General features: G+C 44.2%; 1 protein-coding gene across 2 annotated transcripts in view; it reads left to right on the top strand.

Annotated features, from left to right (window-relative positions):
- Positions 1-25,701, top strand: part of col5a3a (collagen, type V, alpha 3a) — a 66,274-nt gene extending 40,573 nt beyond the window's left edge. For both annotated transcript variants that reach the window (XM_077213429.1, XM_077213430.1), the window contains 48 exons: positions 64-108; positions 752-805; positions 922-966; positions 1,844-1,897; positions 2,001-2,045; positions 2,371-2,424; positions 2,746-2,790; positions 3,222-3,275; positions 3,845-3,889; positions 4,103-4,156; positions 4,579-4,686; positions 4,776-4,829; positions 5,114-5,167; positions 5,267-5,311; positions 5,459-5,512; positions 5,600-5,644; positions 5,769-5,822; positions 5,901-5,954; positions 6,390-6,443; positions 7,275-7,382; positions 7,606-7,695; positions 7,886-7,939; positions 8,037-8,144; positions 8,236-8,343; positions 8,422-8,475; positions 8,571-8,624; positions 8,716-8,823; positions 9,190-9,243; positions 11,246-11,299; positions 12,198-12,251; positions 12,429-12,482; positions 12,575-12,682; positions 12,754-12,807; positions 12,904-12,957; positions 13,034-13,087; positions 13,166-13,219; positions 13,305-13,412; positions 13,570-13,623; positions 13,773-13,826; positions 14,107-14,214; positions 14,588-14,641; positions 14,808-14,843; positions 15,118-15,171; positions 15,256-15,568; positions 16,344-16,456; positions 16,575-16,643; positions 17,286-17,519; positions 24,299-25,701. In XM_077213429.1, the coding sequence (XP_077069544.1) occupies positions 64-108; positions 752-805; positions 922-966; positions 1,844-1,897; positions 2,001-2,045; positions 2,371-2,424; positions 2,746-2,790; positions 3,222-3,275; positions 3,845-3,889; positions 4,103-4,156; positions 4,579-4,686; positions 4,776-4,829; positions 5,114-5,167; positions 5,267-5,311; positions 5,459-5,512; positions 5,600-5,644; positions 5,769-5,822; positions 5,901-5,954; positions 6,390-6,443; positions 7,275-7,382; positions 7,606-7,695; positions 7,886-7,939; positions 8,037-8,144; positions 8,236-8,343; positions 8,422-8,475; positions 8,571-8,624; positions 8,716-8,823; positions 9,190-9,243; positions 11,246-11,299; positions 12,198-12,251; positions 12,429-12,482; positions 12,575-12,682; positions 12,754-12,807; positions 12,904-12,957; positions 13,034-13,087; positions 13,166-13,219; positions 13,305-13,412; positions 13,570-13,623; positions 13,773-13,826; positions 14,107-14,214; positions 14,588-14,641; positions 14,808-14,843; positions 15,118-15,171; positions 15,256-15,568; positions 16,344-16,456; positions 16,575-16,643; positions 17,286-17,519; positions 24,299-24,445 (3,585 nt within the window). In that variant the 3' untranslated portion in view covers positions 24,446-25,701. The remainder of the gene's footprint in view (positions 1-63; positions 109-751; positions 806-921; positions 967-1,843; positions 1,898-2,000; positions 2,046-2,370; positions 2,425-2,745; positions 2,791-3,221; positions 3,276-3,844; positions 3,890-4,102; positions 4,157-4,578; positions 4,687-4,775; positions 4,830-5,113; positions 5,168-5,266; positions 5,312-5,458; positions 5,513-5,599; positions 5,645-5,768; positions 5,823-5,900; positions 5,955-6,389; positions 6,444-7,274; positions 7,383-7,605; positions 7,696-7,885; positions 7,940-8,036; positions 8,145-8,235; positions 8,344-8,421; positions 8,476-8,570; positions 8,625-8,715; positions 8,824-9,189; positions 9,244-11,245; positions 11,300-12,197; positions 12,252-12,428; positions 12,483-12,574; positions 12,683-12,753; positions 12,808-12,903; positions 12,958-13,033; positions 13,088-13,165; positions 13,220-13,304; positions 13,413-13,569; positions 13,624-13,772; positions 13,827-14,106; positions 14,215-14,587; positions 14,642-14,807; positions 14,844-15,117; positions 15,172-15,255; positions 15,569-16,343; positions 16,457-16,574; positions 16,644-17,285; positions 17,520-24,298) is intronic.
- The last annotated feature ends 206 nt before the right edge of the window (positions 25,702-25,907 follow it).

The raw sequence follows: 25,907 nt of genomic DNA, 5'->3' as shown, positions 1-25,907 counted from the left end.
GACTTAAGGCTGAATCTTAGTTTTTTTCCACCACAATGAAGATGATTATTTTGCCTATTACAGGGTTCGGATGGGCCTGTTGGACCAAGAGGGCAACCGGGAGAACCTGTGAGTGATGCAACCCAACCCATGAACAGACACACATGCACACAGGCACATAAACTCATACACATCTCTGACATCCACTGGGCAGCTCTGTGTCCATGCTTGGCAAAGTCTGATTAACGGTGGCTCAAGCACCATTTAAGTCTCGGCAGGTGAGCTGTGATCCACTGGGGCGCCGGCTGTTTAGATGGATCACCCAGAGCAGGAAGGGACTTGAGCACTATTACAGCTCGGTACAGAGAGAGATGCTGTGGAGATAAATGCGGGGATGGAGATAGATGAGCTGGGAGATTGGTGAAGGGAAGAGATGAAATCCTGGCCTGCATGATTATATTTCCATATCAATCACCTCCCTGGAGATCACAGATGTGGCTCTGGAACAGGTGGCTTGGCCGGTGTACAAAGACCAAGACCAACAAAAACAAAACACACACGCCAGCCATGCATACACACACAGACATGCACATACTAGAGGCAAGAGGATCTATACACACATATATACACATCAAACTTAAACAGATGTACAGAAGCCTTGTGGATATAAAAACAATAATCTGTAGTGATATACTGTTCGATCATTACAGCTCTTAACCTTGGTGATGCTAATGGGAGTTTCTGATGAGTTTCTGATTGTTTTTCTTTACAGGGGCTAAGAGGACTTGTGGGGCCAAGAGGGCCACCTGGTCCAACTGGGCAGCAGGTACGACAATTACCATCCATCAGAGTTACATAATGGCTAGTTTGCATGCACAACATGGATAGAGGTGCTGTGGTATTTTTAAGATTGTGAAGCATAACCTTATGTTTTACTTGTAGGGAATTCAAGGCGTCGATGGTGTTCAAGGGGCAAAGGGCAACTTGGTGGGTCTGCAATGAAGTTTTCTATGCATATATTACAGATGAATAAATTCCAGAAAAGAGCAGCAGGAGGTTTAGTGTGGTTCTCCGAAACAACATGTCAGATGTTGTCACATAAAACCAATTGAGAAATAACCCGGGGAGGGTCTGTCGCACTGGGAGACAGGGTAACAGCGCCCTTGAGAACTGTAGAGCAAGGTTACCTCAAGCCTTCATCTACATCTGACATATACTGCCTTCAAGTCATTTTGGAATGATATAATTTACTAGATGATTGCACTTGAATTGCACCACAATGGTTTAATTACCAGTGGGAAGATGGGATTTTCTTTAAGGCCCTGATTTTTTCAGAATTTTTGGCGTGTCGATTAAAAAATTCTAAGAGAAGCTAACTGATATTGGTTACAAACTGGGGTAATCAACAGCATGCCACAGATACCGTTCATAAAGTTATTCCTTTACATTTTCATTGTGCATGTTGACTGTACATTTTAGTTTGTATGCACTTTTGCGTACTGTTGATTAAAATCACCTATAAAGCCTGGCAGAAAAAAACGACTCATTTAGCGAGTTTATGAGGCAACAGCTTTACACAAAAAAACTATATTTCCAATCGTTCTCTATGGCAGCCAGATAGTGATAAAACACATAGTTAAAGCTCCGATAATGCACATACTTTGCCCTTGATTTTGTGGAGATAATTTAGGCCTACATGAAATAACCAATCATGACAATATTAACTATAATAGTCATCATTAGTTTTGCAAACTTAGTAGGAACTTCCCTGGAGGACTTAAATGCACCCTTGTAAAGTTTTAACTTTACAAAATATTGATTATCATCTTCCAAAATGATGGCTCACATCATTCCCTTTTGGCAGGGACCCTCTGGCGAACCTGGACCTTCAGGTCAACAGGGAAACCCAGGCATACAGGTACACATCCATCTTTACTCCAGTGCTGCCTAATGAAGCCTAATATGTTTTGAACAAAACCCATACTTTTTGCTTTTGAATAAAAATATTTCTTCTTTTTCAGGGCTTCCCTGGTTCGCAGGGGCCAATAGGTCTACCTGGAGAGAAGGTAAACTCCACAAGTCTTGCTTTATTTCAGTTTTAAAGCACTGAACTTTGACCCTGCGTGTGGATGAGTGAGCATCTTTGTGTGTGTGTTTGCGCTTTTATTCAGATTTCCATATGAAGCTAGACAGATAATCAATAGCAAATATTTGCATACACATCATGCACACATACAGTACATCTTCTCTCAAATGTGCCTAAGCACATTATGGATATTGATTGCAGTTAATAAGCTGAGCACGCTGGGTATAAAAGAGGTTTTGGTTTGTGGTTTGGATCCGAGGATTCAGTATTGATTGTGTGTGTGTGTGTTTGTTTGTTTTAAACAGGGCCCCGAGGGCAAACCGGGAATGCAGGGCCTTCCTGGGATTGATGGTGCCCCAGTAAGTACTGTTCTCCAAAATCATCATAGGACTGAATAATTTGATTATTCATTTTTTTATATATATAAATATATTCCAACCAGCCAACAGGGGGCGCTATGGTGCATATGGTCATGTACATATTGCAAAATTTCACGCTCTACCACAAACATTCACAATAAATCTTCACAGCATAATTTTTATGCTGAAAAAGCGATGATGCAGAGTCCTTTGTCCAGGCCTGGCCTTTTGTGTTGGCTCATTAGCTCTCTCACAGAAACAGGATGTCCCCTAATCATCCTGCTGTCATGCTAACACCTGGTTATCTTGTTCAAATCGCAGGGTCATCCTGGAAGAGAGGGTCCCCCTGGGGAGAAGGGACACCAGGTGGGTTACAATCACAAACACACTGCTGCTCCACTGACCTGAATAAGCGGTGACAATTTGAAGAGGAAACGGAGAGAGCCAAGAGTCTAAATGCGGCACCACACAAAAAGCGCTGCCCGGTTATCGGGCCCCTCTGTCTGAAGCCTTTTGTTACAGGCGATCCAGCTGCAGTAGTTAAATTATCACCGGTCACATCACAGCGTTCTTTTATGCGTGCGCTATTGCAGTAAAAAGAGTCAAGCCATCCTCATTGTGCGCTCATTGTTTCATTTTCACCACGAAAACCCTCTCGCTACATCTTCAGCACTGAGGATTCATTCTAGAGTTTGTCGTCAGCACACAAGCGCTACAATAGTTAAATCGTAGATTAATGGCAGGATATTGTTAGTGCGTGAACACTATACTGACATACTGTCTCTTCTTCTATTCAGGGTTTATCAGGAGCACAAGGGCCGATCGGATATCCCGGGCCCCGTGGAGTGAAGGTGAGCAGTTTTGAGATTGCAGTTTGTTCGGTTAGGTGCAAAGACACTCAAAGACATTTGGTCTAGGATGGCGGACCTTTGATTGACAGTCCGACTTTGGGTGAATGGCAGACCACTGGCTCAGGTAGATCAGTTTAATTCTCTCCGGAAAACCCTTGACAGTGCAAAGCACTCGTGATGGACAGTCGAAAACTCAACGAGGAGAAAAACGAAACCTGTCTGGGCTTGTTTGTGTGGAAGTGTGTGATGCCCTCAGCATGTGGTCAAAGAATAAATAACAAGTTTATCATGCTAGCGCATAAATCTACTTTGATGGTGTCATCCAGATTATTATTGTCTGCATCTATGTTCTGTCACAATGAAATTTATATTTGTAGCGGTATGTCTTACCTCGAACATTTTGCAAGCTGTGAATTTTATTACTTTAAACAGTCAGTGCTGAGATACTGATGTCAAGACATAATTTCTGAGATTCTGTCTTTCAGGTGAACATTTCCTATCTGAGGTTTGGAGATTGTGCAGAGATCCCTGCGGCACACACTGATACATTTTGTCCTTTTTTTTAACAGGGCGCAGATGGGGTGAGAGGACTGAAGGGTAGCAAGGGGGAGAAGGTGAGAGAGAGAAAAAAATCTGCTTGTTTTCTCATAACAAAGCCGAGGGAAAAGAAGAAAACAAGTTCAGTTATCAGTGTGGAGATAAGGCACAGTGTTTACTGATAGTGGCTTCTCTTGATGCATGATTTTCTCTCCCACTTCTTGGGTGTGTCTATGTTTTCATGTGTGTGATGCAATTCTGTCTAATTGAATTCCTTTTGTCTGCTACAGGGTGAAGATGGTTTCCCAGGGGCCAAGGGTGAAATGGGCATTAAAGGAGACAGAGTGAGTCTTTCCATTCTGTCTGAATAGGCCATAATTAGTAGTGCTTGAAAAGACAAACAACATTATTATTATTGCTCGTACTTTTTTAACCAACCATCCACCCCCTAGTATTAAATTGCAATGTGTAAGCAGTCCGACACATTTCTGCTAAGGGCACAAAATACACTTCATACCTTGCAGCTTGTTGAGTAAAGGTATTTTGTTCATTTTTAAAGCCATAAAACGTACAATTATTCCAAAAACAGTTAAAACCCCGTTGAGGGAGCATCCCAATCCATATCCAGGGATAGAATATCATAGACACAATTGGACTTTATTAACTTGGGGCCAAAAAGGAAACACCTTTTAACCACCCATAGATGGCATGATGTAGATTTTATTTGTAGATTTAATAGTAACTCTGTCTTTGTCCATGCTTATAGGGTGATAATGGGGCTTCTGGAAATCGTGGTGAAGACGGACCAGAGGGGCCGAAGGGTCAGTCAGGACCCCTGGGAGAGTCTGGACCTGCGGGCATTGCTGGAGAAAAGGTCAGTGCTGCTTCTATACCAAGTCTACTGAGCATTGTTTATATTCCAATTATTTTCTTTAATTTTCTTACGACTCATTCCACGTGCAGGGCAAACTTGGAGTTCCGGGATTGCCTGGATACCCCGGCAGGCAGGGGTCCAAGGTAAAGCATCATCATTGAAATTACAATAACCTGATTTTTACACTGAATTCTGAAAACCGCAAGTCTCAGTCATGGTATATTTATATTTCCATATTACCTTTTTTACTTAGGATGATTAATGGCCATTTAGAGGTTGTTTTATTAATAGCTTATCTGAATCTACAATTATTATTTGGCTTATTTATGGTAATTGGACTTCAGAGGTTAATTTGTGGTTAATTAAATGTAGAGATTGATTAATGAATGGAATGAGGTAATTGATTAACCTTTGCATTGGTCCACAGGGATCAGTGGGCTTTCCTGGAACAGCTGGGGTGGAAGGAGAGAAAGGAAAGAGGGTGAGAGGCCAGTGCCACTGTACACTGTCCGAGGGATTACACACACCCTGCTGCATTAATGTGTGTGTGCTCTTTTTTTTTAATAAACCTTTTTTACAGGGACCTGCCGGACAGGCTGGTGCGGATGGCGAAAGAGGTCCAAATGTAAGTCTTTAGCATGCTAATGAAATGTGACACCTCAGCACATGCAGGAATTAATGATGAAACAGCCAATGGTAATTGATTGAACAATCATTTTAATCATGCAGTCTTCATAAGCATATTTGCATGTTTGGTTCCTATTGTTTGCAGGGTGCACGTGGGGGAAGAGGAGCACGAGGACCGACAGGGAAGTCAGGAGCCAAGGTAAGAAATCCATCCTCATACAGATAATGATCCTATAGAAGCCCTTTAAAAAAGATTGTGATGTCCCTTTCTTTGTCTTATGCTCAGGGCTCCGCTGGTCATGACGGCCCACAAGGTGCCACAGGAGAGAGAGTATGTTATCTATTACAATTCTCCTCATATTACACGGTCAATCTACCAGACTAATGTGAGATTTCACATTTCTTTTCATTGCTGGAGATAAATGAATACTAGTGCTTCTTCCGCTCTACTTTAGGGCCCTCAAGGACCACAAGGACGCAATGGAGAGGCCGGGCCAAAGGGACCAAATGTAAGTGACCAGTAAAGAAAGAAAACTCTTTGAGAGAATGAAAGAATATCTATAACATTTTTTGTTCTTTCTTTCCAGGGCCCTGCGGGAAAGGACGGGTTGCCAGGGCACCCAGGCCAACGAGGAGAGCCAGTGAGTCAGTTTATATTTTAAAAAGAATAATTTCAAAGAAAGATAACCATGGTCATGTTCCAAATGGCGCATTTGATGTGACTTGTGAGCACCCTTCTGAATCCCTAAATGACAAAATAAGACACTCTATGAGTCTTGTGGACTTTAGAAAAGACCCTGAGACCACAGTGTGCCCCCTTTGTTATTTAATGACTCAAATGCTCGTAAGAGCCACTATGTGCCCTTAATGCCGAGCTAGTGCAGACTCTACTGCAAACCATTACAGTCTAGCGGCATCACAGTGCAAGTGTAGGGCCTGTTTAACCTTACATTTCTATATGAATTCCCATAACTAGATACACTGAATAGTAATCATTTTTTTTTATAAACAAAAGGAAAAGCAATTTGGCAGGCTAAGATTTTTTGAATGTTAACATACTTTTTTTTTTCATACAGGGATTTCAAGGAAAGACGGGTCCCCCCGGGCCTGCTGGAGTGGTTGGACCACAGGTGAGTTGATCATACTGGCTTGGGGCCCTATTTTAACGATCTAAGTGCATGGTCTAGAGCGCACGGCGCAAGGGCGTGTCCTTTTAACGATCTAAGTGCATGGTCTAAAGCGCACGGCGCAAGGGCGTGTCCTTATCCACTTTTGCTAGTTTAACGACAGGAGAAATGGTCGGCGCGACCAGCGCAAGGTCTAAAAGAGTTGTCCCTGTTCTCTTAATGAGGAATGGCTGTGTTTTGGGCGTAACGTGCAATTAACTAATCCGAGTCTCATCCCCATTCCCTTTAAAAGCCAGTTGCGCTTGCGCCATGGTGGATTCGCTATTTACATGGCGGAATTTGCTAGCGAAAAAACTGAACGCTTCTCTAGCAAGGGAATGGATCTGCTCGTGCGCGAGGTTAAAGCGCGCGAGCAGACCATCTACGGGACAAAGTGTACACGCGTTGTGGACCTGCCTACTGTATAGGCATACATTACAACACACTCTTTAAATGACATAAAAAAATATTGCGCCATTGACTTTAAACCAGGTTTCAGTTGGTCAATGGCGCAGTCTATTTCACTTGCTTCAAAATAGCAACGTGTCTGATCACACCATGTTTTAAGACCAGCACGCCCATGGGCGCACAAATGGGTGCAAGTGCATTTGCTTTTTAAACAACGTGACGCAGGACATGAAAATGATAACTGCATTGGGCTGAAACTAGCAAAAACCACTTGCATTGCGCTGAGTGTATGAAGAGGTCATTTTTTTTCAGTTCTATGAAACTATTCAACATTTATGAATGTTTGCCCTGATCCAATAAAGCTGTCTCACTTATCTCCTATTCCAGGGAAAAACTGGGGAGACTGGTCCCACTGGTGACAGGGGACACCCAGGTGCCCCAGGACCCACTGGAGAGCAAGGTCTGCCAGGAGCTGCAGGCAAAGAGGGAACCAAGGTTAGATATCAGCATTAGAATCAACATCATCATCATGAAACACACCAAACAATTCATCTAGTTATAAGTTACATCGCTCATTACACTCCATATGTTTCTGCACATTCAATATGAATAGAGCTCCCAGCATGACTCGGTGCCTATAAAGAGTGATGGATGACTCCTAATGAGTGAAAGAGTTGTGGAAACAGAGATCCATCTTTCTGTGTTCTGTGTTCTCCAGGGAGATCCAGGCCCCGCAGGGCTGCCCGGGAAGAGTGGTCCTGCTGGTCGTCATGGATTCAGAGGAGAAAGAGGCTTACCTGGCACTCCGGTAACGTACATCAGCGTATTTGAGCGAGTATCTTCTCAGAATCCCCACTGTGATGGCTGCTGCCTTTACATAACTGACAACTGTTCCAGTATGAAAGCAGGCTTTGAACAAATATGCAGATAGCAGTTGCTGTAGAATTTTTTGATATGTGGATTCTCAGCTTCCCCCTCTTTCATTCATGGTTTATTAGGGTACTGCTGGTCTGAAGGGTGAAGAAGGCCCCCCTGGTGTTGCAGGACAAATTGTAAGTGATTTCCAATTGTCATACACCGTTCTCCTCCTCTTGATTTTCCCTATTATAGTTCACCTAACTAAAATGCTGCATTTCTCTCTTTGCACAGGGTGCCACAGGAGAGAGAGGACCTTCTGGAGCCGCAGGTGCCATTGGTCAGCCCGGTCGTACAGGAGGTGTCGGCCCCGCTGGGCCAATGGGAGAGAAGGGCGAGCCGGTGAGAGTCAGCAGGATGTTGTATTCTGTGAAATGAGAAGATTTAATGCTAGCTTCAAGAGTAATTACCAATTACCTCTGTTCCTCTTCAGGGTGAGAAAGGTCCAATTGGCCCTGCTGGGCGAGATGGAGAACAAGGGCCTGTGGGATTACTTGGTCCTGCAGGGTCACCTGGTCCACCAGGAGAAGACGGAGATAAGGTACAGCTTTGAATAACTTTTCAGCTGTTGCGCATGTCATGCTGGTTGTTATTTAATGGGCATGAGTATGTTTTTCAGGGGGAGACAGGAGGACCAGGGCAGAAAGGCAGCAAAGGAGACAAAGGAGAAGGGGTGAGTATCTATCCTTATTTTGTCATAAGCAATGAATATTACATGAACTTTCATTAGAGGTACGTAACACTGTATATCTGTATCTTATCTCACAGGGTCCCCCAGGGCCGCCCGGGAGCCAAGGACCTGCTGGACAGCCAGGTTCACCAGTATGTAATAAATGTGGTGTGTGAGACCCAATGTGTGAAAGATTGCTTGGGATTCTGTGTGTTTACAGTCCAGCACTGATGTCTCTTTAAGGGTCTGGATGGAGAGCCAGGGCCCCGGGGACAGCAAGGAATGTACGGCCCAAAAGGAGATGAAGGTCCACGTGGTTTTAAAGGGGCAACTGGACCAACAGGGTTGCAGGTACAGGATATGCCACATACATTTGTTTTTCCAGACTGTGACTCTTAAAGTTAAACAAAACAAAACAAACAAAATCAATGTTGGGTCTATTAGAAAACAATAACAGAGGGTGGCTTGATTTGTTGGACATTTTTGTAACTAGACTGCCATTTTAAACCTGCATCCTTGAGTTGTTGCATGTCATATTGAGCATTCTGTCAGTTCCAGATGTCCTTATCTGTTGACTGCATGCATGAATGCACTGTGTTTGCAAAATCTTAGTTCATCTTCATCCATTTGGGACATAGTTTTCACAGTTCACTGAGGGGGTTAATCCATGTTAATTCTGTAAACGGTACAGCTCTAAATCTGAATCTGTTCATTTAGGGAATGCCAGGACCCCCTGGAGAGAAGGGAGAAAGTGGCCATGTTGGATCTATGGTAAGATTTGCATGTCAGAAAGCCCTTATAAAAATACTTTGGCACTAGATTTTTTTTTTTTTCTTCTTCTTTATACCAATAAATGCTACACAATGCAAGCAGGAGGTTTGGGCAAAATTGAAGAATTGCTTACCTATCGGATAATGAATAGGAATTTTAATATAATTTGCCATACTCCACAGGAAGTTGAATTAAAATTTGAGCCGATTTTGGTCTGTTTTGAAGTGTTCTTCCAGCCTAATTCATAAAATTGTTAAATATAAAGAAGTATAAAGTTAAGTACACATTTCTATATATTCAAACATTTGTTTGTCTGTCTGTGTGTAAGGCCTATTAAAACCAAATTATAAGCCTTTTTTAAGACACTTCTGCAGTTAATTTTATATATTTTTGCAATTAATATTAATTCTACTTCTTGCTCAAATTGCAGTTCTGCGTCCTGTGTGCTACCTCAGTTCACATTCAGAAACTGAAACTGAACTGAAATGTATAAACGTAATTTTAAAAATGTCCCTTCACTCGAAATGCAACATTTTCTGCACGCAAGTTGTCCCAAACCTGAATGATACCTCAAATAATTAGCGCTTGTCAAAGACACTGTGCTGTTACTATGCTAAGCCAGTGGTTTCCAAATCTGTTCCAGGGGTCCCCCAACAATGCACTATTTTTATATCTGCTTTGTCTGACACATCCTGCTGATGATCTGAATCAGGTGTTTGAATAGGGGACAAAATGTGCACTGTTGGGGAGGCTCCAGGATCAGGTTTGGAAACCACTGTTCTAAGCAATCACATTTTCACCTGGCAGATGAGAAAATGGATGATCCCTTAAAAATCCCTTAGATCTAAGGAGCAATATTTCATAAACATATACAGTACACCAATTGAAAATGGTTTGGTAACCATCCATAACACCCTAGCATGTCAGGCAAGCACAACATTTACACATTTACTGACATAAACATGAAATGTAAAAACATAATTGTGGTACAAACTTATTCATGAAGAAATAATCATTCACTCACGTATCACACTAGTCAGTCCATCGTTTCAAACCTGTACAGCATTTCTTGTGTGTGTGTAGGATGGGAGTCTGTAGAGATCTATAACACTGAGAGATGAGGAAACTGTTATAGAAACCATGTGAGAGTGGGGCATCATTCATGTGTGTGAGTGTATAAGTGTCAGGCCCGTATGAGCCGAGAGTGACAAGAGAGAGAGAGTGATGCTGGTTCTGAAGTGGAAGGCAGCATGACAGCTGCTAATCAGATTACCGTGAGCCTGGGCTGTCTAATGAGCGCGCTCCTTTGTGACAGACTTCTTGCGGCTCCGTCAACCATGAAGAAATGCAAAACAAGATTCTCAACAGTTCCACACACTTGCACGATTAGATGAAGTGCATCAAAACTGAGCAAAAACAAAGCCACAAGACCTCACTGGGACCGTCTCATCCATGAGCGAATGCTGTGGATCATGGGATTTCCAGGCCCTAAAGCATAGCCACCGAATTTCCCGTTTTCTCTGTACCGGTTTGTGTTAAGCCTCTGTGATGGATTCTCGAGTGTGGGGTGTTGTATATTTTTGAGACTACACACTCAGCCTTGGTGTTGATGCTCGATGCAGCCTATCCTGCTGGATGCCTCGCGAAGCACTAATATCTCTCGGTGGAGACTGCGTGCGCCGCACTAGCAATGGGTTTTGGCCAGTTTGATTAATGGCTTGTGTTCCGCCCTTTTCAGCACTAAGACGTATGCTACAGGAGTTGAAAATTCATGCAGTGTTACCAGAGAATGGAGAAGTAAGATGGTCCTTATTAAAATCCAGACACAGCACACAGAGGAAATCAGCCCGCCCCGTAATAGCCTGTCACCACCATGTCATAGATGTACAAAAAAACCACCTATCTGACACAGAGAAATGTGCTGATTGTAGAAAAAGAGAAGGAGAGAGAGTACATGTATAATGATGTGTAGGAAATGCTTAATCATTCTGCTTCTCATCAGGGACCCCCAGGACAACATGGTCCGCGTGGCCCCCAGGGAGCCATTGGGGGTGAGGTAAGTGTCTTTGTGTTTTCCTTCCTGCTATCAGCCTGCTGTGCTGTAGGGTTCAAGTACAGGACAGAATATCAGCACTGATAGGGGTTGTTTTGTAGTTAAACACCTCAGTACTGCCGAGACATAATGAGGAGGCTTTGCTTTACGACTCCAAAGAATCCGTCCTGTGTATCAACACTCTGCCGTGCCGTAGATGAAACCCCCTAGGCTGTTATGAGGTCACATACGACACCTAATTTCTCTCGCCTCAGTCTTTCATCCTCCCCATATCTCTTTCTGCCCACCCTCTGCTGATTTTGAGTGTTAAATTATTAACAAGAAGTGTGATATGATCCTTCTGCAAGAGTTATATTTACTTCTCTATGAATGATTAAGGAATATTAGACTATCATCCCTGAGAGAGTTATATTTACCTCTATTAATGGCCGCCTTTGAACATCTCCCATGTGTTAATAATTGAAAAGTGAGAGACGCGGCAGTGACCCATACACCATCAGTCTCCCTGAGCTGGATAAGAGAGGAGATGAACACGGTACAGGTAGTCAGGTTAAAAGATGAAGAAAGCGGTCAGTATACATGAGCTGGTCATCCATTTGGCTTCATGTGTTCACCTCACTTAAAGGCACTCAGCAGAGAGACTCCAGAGACCAGGGCTGCCACTTTAGTTTAGACTCATCTAAGACATTCATACTCAGGCAGTGCAGCAATAAACATCTCAGCCAGGAGGAAGCTGAACAATATGGCGTTTTAGCTTAATAAAATGTGATCACATATACACAGAGACTGTGTTCGGTAGTGTGTAATCTTATCACTGTAATGTCAACAGTCTGCAAGTAGAGGAGACAGCCTTGCATGCATTATGTATGAAACTGACTTTAGTTTTGTTCTGTGTGGCAAGGGTCCTCAGGGCATGCCGGGCGGAGTGGGCCAGCCAGGAGTTGTGGGAGAAAAGGTAGACCTCTCTTACTGTGTTTATGTACTGTGTTTTTCTGATTTATGGGGGAGGTTGTATTTATTTGTTGGAGGGTGCTGCCTCTTTAACTACGTAAACATGTAAGCCCAAGTATGATGGATGATCGCTTTCTTTTTGCTTTATTCTCTTTGTTTGTCTCTTTTGTGCTCTGTCTAGGGTGAGGACGGAGAAGCAGGGAATCCAGGAAATGTGGGTGAAACTGGCCCCTCTGTAAGTAATTTCCTCCTGTTACCTCTTTTTCTCATTTGTCTTTCATCACCCATGTGCTGTATCACTAACTTTCCTGTTGCTTCTATGTCAAGGGAGAAAAAGGTGACTTGGGTGAGAAGGGGGATACCGGCCCCTCTGGGGCTGCAGGGCCCCCTGGATTTAGAGGCACACCTGGATCAGATGGACCCAAAGGAAACCCAGTGAGTAACTACACCCATAGTTTAAACTGTCAGGAAGATTTTACTCTGACATCATCCATTTCCCTCAATAGGGTCCCCTTGGATTTCCTGGAGACTCTGGACCCTCTGGAGAGCCTGGTGCTAATGTAAGTGCCAGCACACACCTGGATCAATTCAAGCTTCAAGACTGACACATTTTGATGGTGAATACACATGGTGATTTGAATAATTGTTGGTTATAGGGTATTGATGGTGGACCAGGAGCTAAAGGGGATAATGGCGATCCTGGGAAAGCTGTAAGTAGAGTATTAGAGCGGTTTGTGATGTCGATGAAATTATACATTTGTGAAATAAATATTCTGTTTTTAACAGGGACCCCAAGGAGCCTCAGGGGAGCCTGGCCCTCCAGGGCCACCAGGACGGAGGGTGGGTTTGGCCACTGTGAATTGTGTACAGAATGATTTCCACACTGTGTTTTCTAATCACTAGTCTCCTTCTACACAGGGACATGTAGGTCCTGAGGGAAAAGAAGGTAAACAGGGAAAAAAGGGGGCAAAGGTATGTGCATTATAATAAACCTTCATTTAAAATCTTATATGTAGCATATACATGTTTTACACTAGTACATTGCTATCTTCGTCAGGGTTCTGCTGGTGCAGAGGGTCCAGCAGGGAAGACAGGGCCTGTCGGACCACAGGGACACCCTGGAAACCCTGGTCCAGAGGGTTTGCGTGGGATTCCAGGCTCTGCTGTAAGTCTAAGCACATCTTTTTTTTTTTCTTTTTTACAGTACATCAATCTGCTATAGATATCAGATATCTAACCCTGTGACTCACCCACGCTTATTATTGACCTCTCTGACTACTTAATCTATCTTGAACGTAATGCTCTGCCTGGTTCTTCTCCAGGGGGAGCAAGGGTTAAATGGGCCCCCAGGGCAAACGGGACCCCCAGGACCTATGGTAGGGTTTCCACCACTTCTTTCTCTCCCATATCGATCTACAACTGTATCAAATACTGGTCTAAGAAAAGAAGACAAATGATTTTGGGCTTGCAGTAAACTCTGCCTCGCAGTGAAATTGCACTCTGTGACTGGCTTTACTTTATATAGGGGCCAGCTGGATTACCAGGACTGAAAGGAGATCCTGGCATTAAAGGAGATAAGGTATGGGAGCATCATAAAGGTGTGATACCTGGTTGCATCATTGATGTGCACTTTTTTACGCAAGATGTAAACTATACAGCCTAAGAGAGCTGTGAATGCAACTGAACGACAATTACATCTCTCACTAAAGACAAGCATAAAACTCTCAAAGCATAACTTCCCGGCAATGTGGTGATGCTGAAATGTTCTTTGTGTTTGCAAAAATATTGGCATGTGGAAATTGTAATGGCTTAGTTCACAAGTTGTATATTATAGCTCTGCTGTCCTTTGTGCTGTCTAGGGTCATGGTGGGCTGATTGGCCTGATTGGACCTCCAGGAGAGATGGGAGAGAAAGGAGATCGAGGCCTGCCGGGAAATCAGGGAGTACAAGGCCCCAAAGGAGACGGTGTACGTATAAATAAACTGTATTATATGTATTATATATACGGTGTATGTATATACAGTTTTCTTAGTTGTCTATGTATAAATAAAGTAGAGTAGGCAATTGTAATGCACGGAAATTCTCCATCACAAACAAGCCAGTCAGAAACTGCATTTGCTAAGATACCTGAGAAAGTAGCATTTCAACATTTCATGAGTAATATTCGATAAAAACTGATTTTGAATTTAAACTTGAATGGCCAGTATCTTATAAGTTAAGATGCATTGGATTTTAAACTGATATTTATTTTGTCTTCAGATTGTTTGTCAAGTGTTAGCATGAATGGCATTAATTCATGATGGTCTAAGTAGAAACATTATTTTGATCTCTTGATAATAGGGCGTTGGTGGCCCTACTGGCCCTACTGGCCCACCTGGACCCCCTGGGTTGTCTGTAAGTTGCCTTTTTCAGATGCATTCCTTTTTCTCACTATATTCATTAGCCCTTATTATTTATTTATTTGTGTGTGGAACTGCTTTTGAAGATGCCTGTGATTTTAAATCGATTTGTGAAATCTTATCAGTTTTTTCATTACTGTCACTTTCTTTCTCACTGGTAGGGTTCAATAGGTGAGAAAGGATCTAAAGGAGACCAGGTTAGTATATATTTTTCTCACTGCAATCTTGCTTTTTTTAGCCTCTCTCTTCATTTATATGGTATTTGTTTGTTCTAATCTAAGCTCTTGCTTCTATTATGAAACTTGAGTGAAGGACATTGGCAGTACCAGAGTTGTATCCTGCTGCTCCAACTTGGATAATCCCTCTGAATGGATCGCCATATGAAGCTCTGAGTTGGCAGTGGCCTTTGAGGAAGGTGCCAAATTTAGGGATGCCTGACTAAACTGTTTCTGTTCCCCCCCCCCCCAAAAGGGAGCCATCGGTGCAAGAGGAGATCCAGGACATGCTGGACCACCTGGACCACCTGTGAGCCACCATGATTTCTCCTTACTTTTCTGTCTTTGTCTTTTATCCTGTTTCCTCATGTCTCCCATCACTCTATTTCCCTAGGGCCCGCCAGCCACTATGATCGAGCCAATGCCAATCAGAGAGGGACGTAAAAAGCGAAGGAGACACTCAAACCGACATGGAGTCGGAGCCAGGGCAGAGACTGAGGAGGAGGAGGAAGTAGTCCAGCTTAACATGGAGGATTTCCTACAGGCAGACGAGTCTCTGGATGAGCCAGAAGGCATGGAGGAGGTGTTCGCTTCACTTAACTCAATGAAAACAGAGGTGGAGCTCATGAGAAAACCACTCGGGAGCTTCGAGAGTCCTGCCCGCACATGCAAGGAGCTGATGTTGTGTCACCCAGAATACAAAGATGGTGAGGAAGTCTTTACACATTTCCCCATAGTTCATTAATTACATCCATAGGGAGGAATTCACTAAGAATGCCTGCTGATCTGGGTTGTTTTGCACATGCTGTCTGTTCACTAAAGGTAATATGCAAATCAGGTAACATTTCACAGTGCAATTCACCATCATGCAGGCCAGTTTTGAGTGCTTGGTTGTGGAAGATTAGCAGACTACCACAGTCTGACATACTTCACTGGGACTGTATAGTATCACTCTACTCCACTGATGTCCCTGAATCAGCTTTTTAAAATGCTACACCATACATCTGGATATATCAAAATGACATTCAAAATTTGTCTTGACAAACTTTCCTTACTCTTGTTAAAATCAGTTTTATGAATTTGCATTTGGCAGATGCATTTATCCAAAGTGACCGGTTTATCAGTTCATGCATTTTCCAGAAATCGAACCAATGACCTTGTTGTTGCTAGCACCATCCTCTACAGTTCGAGCTACAGGAATGTTTTTATTTTCATTTCGATTCAACTTCAGTTCAACTTAAGAATGGAATTGTAATTTACCACATGACTTTGGCAAATAGCACTGATTATTGTGAAATCTATAATGATTCTGCATCGCATATAAAAATGTTGTGTTTGTGCTCTTTGTGTTTTGGTTTAATTGCTTTAATTTAATACTCAGTGAACATGGCAGTTTACTGAATTGGCCCCACTTATCAGTCGTCCCAGCTAAATGAGTATTTAAAACTATTTAGAGAGATCTTGCAATCCTCCCCCTCTTAGGTGAATATTGGATTGACCCAAACCAAGGCTGTCATCGAGACTCCATCAAGGTTTTCTGCAACTTCACCAGGGATGGGGAGACCTGTCTGCACCCTGATAAGCGATTTGAAACGGTGACTCTCAAACCATACTCACGCTCACTACACACGTCTTCCTGCAGTCTCAGTTCAACAGGCCTTCTGGAGTCTGAAGAAAAACACGTCTGAACTGTCTCCTCATCTCTCAATACAGGTGAAGCTGGCCGCCTGGAACAAAGAAAAAGCGGGCAGTTGGTACAGCCAGTACAGAAAGGGCAAACAGGTGCATTTCTCATCAATTATTTTAACTGTCTGACTGTCAACATGTATGGAGCACCAAGTTTAGATCTACACACATTTTTATATAGAATTTTGCCTCCAAATTCTTTATTGTCGATAAACAAAAAGTGCACAGTTTGATAGAAACATAGTGTCTTATCTAATGCAATAAATAGACAAATTCTTATGGAGGCTTTTTACTCTCAAATGAAAGGTGAACAATGGTGAAAGAGGTTTTCGAAACTGTCAAACAATCAACTGAGATGTATCACTCAATGGATGTTTGTCTTTGATGAAAATAAAAAAATAAATGTTATGTCTGGTCTAGAAAAAGGATATAACGGAATTTATATGCGTCTCTATCTGAAAAGCCTCGGGCCAAACCCTCTTGAGTGCACGCTTACGACCTCCATCCGTCTCGACTCATTAAATGATGGTTGAGAGTAACAGCTAACAGGCCTATTTCACTTGCAGCTCATTCATAAGGTGTGACATCTGACCCTGTTATAGAGATTTAGGCAGACAGATGTCAGTCTCTCTTGCCTTCATTAGAAATAGCATCTATCATGGGTGTGCAAGTTTGTATGGATGTCATTGTCTTTGATTAAGCTGAGTGCTGCTTACCCATCATTCCCCACTTCTGTAGTTCTCTTACATTGACACTGATGGAAACCCAGTGGCAGTGGTCCAACTGACCTTCCTGAAGCTCCTCAGTGCCACAGCTACGCAGACCTTCACCTACAGCTGCCAGAACTCCATCGGCTGGTACGACGTGACGAACCACAGCCATCAACATGCCATACGGTTCCGCGGCAGCAACGACGAGGAGATGACGCAAGCCAAATCGCCCTTTATCACGTCACTGTATGATGGTTGTCAGGTGAGGTGATTTCTATAGATGAAATTATCCCACACAAGAAGCTTTTACTTATGACATTGAGCAGCACGGCAGTTCTGATGATGTGGACATATATAATACCATTCAAAAGTTTGTGGTTTTATCTTAATTTCTATAAAGAAAAATAAATGAATGCATCCTTGCTTTTAAGATTTTTATTCCAAATAAATGCTGTTCTTTTGGACTTTCTATTCATTAAAGAATCCGGGAAAAAATATATATATTTATGTTTCTTAAATTAACGCGTTAACATATGTCGCCTATCCTCTTAAATGAGTTAAATGAAGTCTGAAATGAATGTAAAGAGTTGTGAGAAAATGGGATGTGTGTCAGATCCGCATCATGTGCCTGTCACATGACACTTTATGTCTTAAAGTTTAAGGGTGGGTTTCCTACAGGGTTCAGGCTGAAGGATTGCTGAATGACTAATGAAACGTTATCAGTAAGAAAGATAAATTTCATACAGACATTAGTTGCAGTATATGTATCTGTGATACTGGCCTATTCTTTTATAAAAAGAAAAAATATTACAAATATTTAAAATATAGGCTTTAAAATTATTACAATATAAATATATATTAAAAACTGTAATGTTAGGTGTAATTCATCGTGATTAATTAAAGAAAAATGTGCAATTAATTAGTTCCCTTTCAAGGGAACTTCGAGCTGCGTCAAACGCTGCGGGAACGCCCCTGCGTTGTGCGTCATGAAGCACGTATGGAATCAGCCCAATGGAGAGATGAAACGTCATAGGCGGGTGACGTCATCGACCAGGAAACTATAAAGCACCCCAAAAACACAAGCGCATTAGCTTCTGTGCTTTCAGTCGCGCTACATGTGAATCTGTCCCTGTGTGATATTGTCTGTCTTACATACCCTGCACCACACAAACAATTTATCCCTATATATATATATATTGAGAGATTATGGCGGACGAACAGCAGTTTAGAAAGTGTGTTCCTCCCTGCTCGCGTTATTTAACGAGCGGGGATACACATGATCTTTGTGTTGTTTGTTTGGGAGTTCAGCATGCCCAGTTTGCTCTCGAGGGAGCAGACTGTGAGCATTGCGAGCGTTTGCCGTTAAGGACGCTCCGCTCCCGCCGGTCGCTCTTTGAGGAGAGCGGTTCGGTGCGCGCTCCCCGCGGTTCGGGTCCCGCTTCTGCCGAGGCAGAGCGGCGGCGCTTATCGTGGGGATCGCAGATGGATCTCACAGCGGGGTTTGAGACGGGCTCTGCCTTATCTCTCCCTTCACCTGTGAGATCCAGTGCCTCAGTCCCGGGTTCGGAAGCACGCGCTGCGGTTTCTTCCGCTCGGGCTGAGGCACCAATGCTATCCAGTTCTGAGGAACTTGATGTTGTTAGTGTTGAGGGAGATGTGGAGGATTCGCCACCCCACACTCCTGAGAGTGATGAGCTTATGGAGGTGTTAACAAGAGCTGTTGAAAAACTTAATATTGAATGGCCAGTGACTAGACAGGAGTCTGTTTCTAAATCAAAGTTGGATGAGAGATTTTTGCCGTCACGTGTGCAGCCTCCACGCCGGTGCCTGCCGTTTTTCCATGATCTCCACACCGAGGTGTCGAAATCATGGAGAAAACCGGTGTCATATAGAGTGTTTAGTCCCCAGACTTCAACATACGCTAATATTATGGGAGCCAAGGCTCATGGTTATGGTGCGTTGCCTCGTGTGGAAGAGACGCTTGCGAGCCATCTCTCCCCCGAAGCAGCATCATCTTTTAAGGCACCGGCATTACCCACCAAGCCTTTAAGAAACACTTCGGCTTTGGTGGGTAAAGCATATTCGGCAGCAGGTCAGGCTGCGTCATGTCTGCATACTATGTCAATCTTGCAGGCATACCAGGCTGATCTGCTAAGGGACATGAGTGAGAGTGAGGAGGTCAGTACTGACGTAGTTCGCGAACTGCGTCAGGCTGCTGATTTATCCCTGCGTGCCACCAGAGAATCGGCCAAATTAATGGGTCGTTCTATGGCAGCTCTGGTGGCCGCAGAAAGACATTTGTGGTTAAATCAGACTAATATTAAAGAGAGAGAAAAAGCTTTTCTTTTAGATGCTCCTCTTTCTCCCATGGGGTTGTTTGGTGATGCTGTGAATTCAGTTATCGATAAATTCCAAGAAGAAAAGAAACAAACTGCAGCTTTTAAAAAGTTTCTTCCCCTTAAAGTTCATGTCCCTGGGGCTGCTGGGCGGGAGCAGCCCCGGCCGTCTTCGAGCTCATCACATAGAGCGCAGCAGAGGCAGAGTGTCGCGTCTCGTGCTCCCCCTGCTGGACAGTGGGCTCAGCCGCGACACTCTCAGCCGAAGCCTTCTCCCAGTAGAACTGATCTGAGGACAGTTATATTGGCTAAGAAGGCTTCGGCTAAGAAGAAGTCCTGACGCCAAGCCGTTCAGGATGCTGAGGGTGGTCCCCACCGAGGCGGAAAGGTGTTCACCTCTTTTTACGGTGCCCATTCCTCCTCGGTGCCCTCAGGGGCTCGTTCTGCCAACCCCGCCTTTATGCCGGGGCACAGACGATCCCAGCGAGCGCTTTCCCGAGGGACGCTCGCTCCCTCTGAGGAGGGTCTCAGAGCGGTCAGACCAGTTGTTCCCTGCCGGTGCGCCGTTACAGGGCGCTGCGTCTGCTGCTCAAGTTACACCAGAGGCCAGTCTCGAGAGGCTGGTACCCTTAGTAGAATTTCTGGCAGAGTGGAAAAGCCTTCCAAAAATATCTCATTGGGTCCTGCAGACAGTAGAAAAGGGTTATGCTATCCAGTTCAGGTGTCGTCCACCAAAATTCAGAGGGGTTCTGCACACAGTGGTGGGCCCCGAGCAGGCTCTGGTATTGGAACAAGAGGTGAAAACGCTCCTTCAAAAAGAGGCTATAGAACGGGTTCCTCCTCCCAGTTTGGAGTCAGGTTATTACAGCCGATATTTCATCGTTCCAAAGAAGGATGGGGGGTTGCGTCCAATTTTAGACCTGCGCATATTGAATCGCTCGGTAGGGAAGCTAAAATTCAAGATGCTCACTATCAAGCAGATCGTGTCTCAAATCAGGTCCGAGGACTGGTTTGTCACGATAGATCTGAAGGACGCATACTTCCATGTGTCCATCCTTCCACAACACAGGAAGTTCCTGAGGTTCGCCTTCGGGGGCGAGGCGTACCAGTACAGGGTTCTTCCGTTTGGCCTAGCTTTATCTCCCCGCACTTTCACGAAATGCATGGATGCAGCACTAGTGCCTCTGAGGCTTCAGGGCATTCGTATTCTCAATTACATCGACGATTGGTTGATTTTAGCTCAGACCGAGCAGATGGCGGTTCGGCATCGAGATGTCGTCCTCGCTCATATCAGAAAGTTGGGGTTGAGGCTGAACGCAAAGAAAAGTGTATTATCTCCTTCCCAGAAGACCACTTTTCTGGGTGTCGTTTGGGATTCGGTATCGATGCGGGCGCGACTCTCTCCGACCCGCATCGCTTCGATTCTCTCAGCTGTGAAACAAGTGAAGCTAGGCCAGCTACTCACTGTCAAGCAGTTTCAGAGACTGTTGGGTCTGATGGCAGCAGCGTCCAACGTTATACCTTGCGGCCTGTTGTACATGAGACCGCTACAGTGGTGGCTCAGGACCAAGGGATTCTCCCCGAGGGGAAATCCGCTCCGCACGTTCAAAGTCACGCGGCGCTGCCTTCGTGCTCTGGTCATGTGGAGAGAAACTTGGTTCCTATCCAAAGGTCCTGTGCTGGGGGCTCTTTGTCGTCGCATAACGCTAACGACGGATGCTTCCCTCACAGGGTGGGGGGCGGTCATGAGTGGTCGCCCAGCCCAAGGTCTGTGGCAGGATCATCATCTTTCGTGGCACATAAATTGTCTAGAGATGTTGGCTGTGTTTCAGGCTCTGAAACACTTCCTAACAGACCTGAGAGGCCATCATGTGTTAGTTCAATCAGACAACACGTCGGTGGTCTCTTATATAAATCATCAGGGGGGCCTGCGGTCTCGCCGGCTTTACAAGTTGGCCCGTCAGATCCTCCTGTGGTCCCAAGGGAAGCTACTATCTCTGAGAGCAATGTATCTCCCTGGGTATTTGAATGTGGTAGCAGACTCCCTGTCGAGGCAGGGGCCGAGGCCAGGGGAATGGAGACTCCACCCCGAGGTGGTGGAGCTCCTTTGGTTGAGTTTCGGTCGCGCCGAGGTGGACCTATTCGCTTCCAAGGAGACCACTCATTGTCATCGGTGGTTCTCCATCACTCTTCCAGCCCCCCTGGGGTTGGATGCTATGGTGCAGCCGTGGCCGAGGTCACGTCTGTACGCCTTTCCCCCGATTGCTCTGTTACCAGGAGTTCTGGAGAGGGTCCGCCGGGACGGGGTCAGTCTACTACTAGTAGCCCCGTTCTGGCCGGCCCGAGTATGGTTTGCGGACCTGATTTCTCTCCTGGACGGTTCTCCTTTGGAGCTCCCGGTCAGGAGGGATCTACTCTCCCAGGCGGGGGGCACGATACTTCACCCCCGCCCAGAATTGTGGAAACTGTGGGCTTGGCCTCTGAGGGGGCCCAGCTCATAGACTCCGGTCTCTCAACCGAGGTTGTTGAGACCATTCTTAACTCCAGAGCTCCATCCACGAGGAAGCTTTATGCCTTGAAGTGGAAACTTTTCACTTCTTGGTGTGGAGAACACCTGCAGGACCCAGTTAACTGCCCAGTGGGTGCAGTGCTGGAATTCCTGCAGGAGCGCTTCTCCACAGGGTTATCCCCCTCCACACTAAAGGTGTATGTGGCGGCACTAGCTGCTTACCACGTCCCTTTCAGTGGAGTTTCTCTTGGGAGACACCCGCTTATAACTCGTTTCCTCCGTGGCACTTTGAGGCTGAGGCCAGCAGTTCGTACGAGGGTGCCGACTTGGGATCTGGCCATTGTATTAGAAGGTCTTTCCCTAGCTCCTTTTGAACCTATCGAAGAAGTTCCCGAGAAGTTTCTCACTTTTAAGACTATCTTTTTGCTTGCTATCTCTTCACTAAAAAGAATCGGAGATTTGCAGGCTCTGTCGGTTTCACCCTCGTGCCTGGAATTTGCACCTGGCATGGTTAAAGCTTTTCTGCATCCTAGACCAGGTTACGTTCCTAAGGTTCCTACTAATATTGTTAGACCTACGGTTCTGCAGGCTTTCTGTCCTCCTCCATTTATGTCATCGGACCAGGAGAAACTTAATTCACTCTGCCCTGTTAGGGCATTAGACGCTTATGTCCACAGAGCTGCCCTGTGGAGGAAATCAGAACAACTTTTTGTATGTTTCGGGCCACCCAGGAAAGGGTGTCCGGCGTCTAAACAGAGAATGAGCAAGTGGGTGGTTGAGGCTATCTCACTTGCTTATGAGTCGGCTGGCCAGCCTTCACCTTTGGTTGTCCGAGCTCACTCTACCAGGAGTATGGCTGCTTCTAAAGCTCTTTTGTCGGGGGTTTCCCTGAGTGATGTTTGTGATGCGGCTGGATGGTCTTCACCGCATACTTTTATTAAGTTCTATGACCTAGACTTAAGCTCTACCCCTGGGGCACAGGTGCTCTCGTCCTCTGTGCGCTAGTCTCACATGACGGTCATTTGGTCCTATGGCGACGTGGGTATTCGCGTTCCCGCAGCGTTTGACGCAGCTCGAAGTTCCCTTGAAAGGGAACGTCTCGGTTACGTATGTAACCCTAGTTCCCTGATAGGGAACGAGACGCTGCGTCGCTCCGCCATACTCCCGGCACTCCCGTTAGCGCTTCCTTCAAGCCTATCAGAAGCTAATGCGCTTGTGTTTTTGGGGTGCTTTATAGTTTCCTGGTCGATGACGTCACCCGCCTATGACGTTTCATCTCTCCATTGGGCTGATTCCATACGTGCTTCATGACGCACAACGCAGGGGCGTTCCCGCAGCGTTTGACGCAGCGTCTCGTTCCCTATCAGGGAACTAGGGTTACATACGTAACCGAGACGTTTTCTTTTATTTTATTGATTGCAGGCACTATATTTATCACAAGCCCAAACTGTTGAATATTAGTGTATAGTGCAATTATAATAATGTTTATTAATTTTGTGGTTTGGTGTAGAAATATATGTAGGCCATTTATAAACTAACAACAAAACCAGATATAACTGTATTTTAGTTTGTCACACAACCAGTTTGTCCACAGGTGGGTGAATAAACCCCCTCAAACGTATAGTATAGAGCAATTTCTAAAGAGAAATGAGCCATGTAAAAGTAAACACTAAAATATTTCCCAGCTTGATGAGCTACATTTTATGAAAAACATCTGTGCTCAAATTCACAGTCATAATCGACTGATCAAGATAAAAATCAAAAGAAAAGGCTAAAACACCTGTGTTCGTGGTTATTTTCAGCTACTTTAAATGAAGCACTGATCTAAAACAGCTCTTTTCTGATGAACCTGGTAATGCTGTCACCATGTGTTTGTTTTGTAAACCATAATTTTGTCTGAATGGGATGTATTAGGTTAGCATTTCCTTAGGAAAAAACACCCACACTTAGTTTCTTAGGAGTTTTAATGAATTACCAAATAAGCCTTCCGTCTGCAGAAAATGAGGAGCTAAAAACAATCACAACACGCTAATTCTAAAATAGCACCCAAATAAGCCTTTTCAGCAGGAGTTCAATGCATTATCCAGAACCTCACAGGGATACACTCAGAAAATCATTGCAGAGCAAAACTACACTTGAGAATGTGCTTAAAACCAGGAGCCTTCTTTCAGCTAACGTTTCGTTTTCTTCCCACAGACACGTAAAGGTCAAGAGAGGACCGTGCTGCAGATTGACTCTCCACGATCAGAGCTTCTTCCTCTCATAGATGTAGCAGTATCAGACTTTGGGAATCACAACCAGAAGTTTGGATTCCATGTCGGACCAGTGTGTTTTAACGGCTAACGCAGTGGACTTGCCAGCTAAAGAATGGAGTGATATTTATTGCGTAATATGCAAACGGTGGGTTTGTGGCATGTTTTTCAAATGACTTTTGAACATCTGATGGGTTTCAAAAGCCCTCAGTTCCATGGTTGCAACGCAAGAACGCCACCCAAGATGAACTAAGCACATTTATCAAAGGGAAGTTTTTTTTTAATCTCGTTTCCTGCCTATCTTTATACTCTACTCACCTGGGGATTAAATTATGAGGCGTGACCCACTAGGGTTCCGAGAACTGCTCCGGCTGAAAAAAAACAATACATCATTTGTCTGTCATCTGCGCCACAGAGCGTTTTAGCCCAAAGCATATATGTTGAATTTACAGCCTGTGACACGGATCTCGTTTTTGTTTGTCTCATTTGATAGCGATGATTTGAAATTAATTTGCCACTTGAGGGATCTGCCTCGACATTGAAGAGTAAATATTTCTGAGACGCATTTCCCTGCCTTGACTGCAATGTGATGCCAACTGAGACAAAGTTATGCCTCTTTACTAGTTTTGACAAGAAAATACCACACCGATCTGTTTGTAATTCCTCGCTCGAATATTCCCTGTCACATCAAACTTGCAGTGTTACTCATCTTTAATCAGTGTACGCATACATAAACAATGTTAAATAAGGCCCGAGCTTTTCAAAACGCAAGGCAGTTTATGTGCATGACTCAAATGGAGCCCAGCTGCTTATTAATATGTAAAGTAGTCCGCTCACTTAAGCTGCTTGTCTTGTTAGCGAGCAGCCTTGTATGTTTCCCTGTCAGTGATCCATGTTTCCATGGTGCTAGCATATCAACCTTTGCTCCAAACCGCTCAATTGCTTCATATATGTGTGTGGTAATGAATGAGAATTACTGTGTTGGGTTGAGAGAGAGGCGTCATATGAGCATTACACTGAAGACTGACTAAATAATGCTTCTTTTTTGATGTAAACGCATTCATAGATTTATGATGGTCAACCTCAAGAGTATTTTGTGCTGTGTGTATATGTGTTGAGATGTCTTGTTTGTTGTGTTTTCCCACTGTGGTGCTAAAGAGATTTGTTTTATTGCTATGTGTAATTATAATTTGTTGTCTCAGGGGCAGAGGTAGGAAACGGGAAGACGTCTGTGGTGCTTAATACTAATGGTGGGAGATAAACACTCTCAGAACAAAAAAAGAACAATGCTGTAGTATACAGCTTATATGGTGCAAAATACATGATCATCTAGTTGTTGAACGACAATTGCTTCTTTACTGTCTTTGAGTGTTTTTACTGATTACTCAAAGTTCACATCAAATTGGGGGAAAAAGGAGACAAAGTTTACTATCTGTTGAAAAGATTGTTTGTAGATTTGGACACATTTTATGCAATATTTACTCAATTCGGGGGGGGGGGGGGGAAATACTCAATTATTTTTATTTATATATATATTATATATATGCATTATT

The sequence above is a fragment of the Siphateles boraxobius genome, unplaced genomic scaffold (assembly GCF_051911475.1).
Source record: "Siphateles boraxobius isolate OS27281-9 unplaced genomic scaffold, OSU_SipBor_1 66, whole genome shotgun sequence".
NCBI lineage: Eukaryota > Metazoa > Chordata > Actinopteri > Cypriniformes > Leuciscidae > Siphateles > Siphateles boraxobius.
This window is presented reverse-complemented; position numbering and strand designations above follow the sequence as displayed.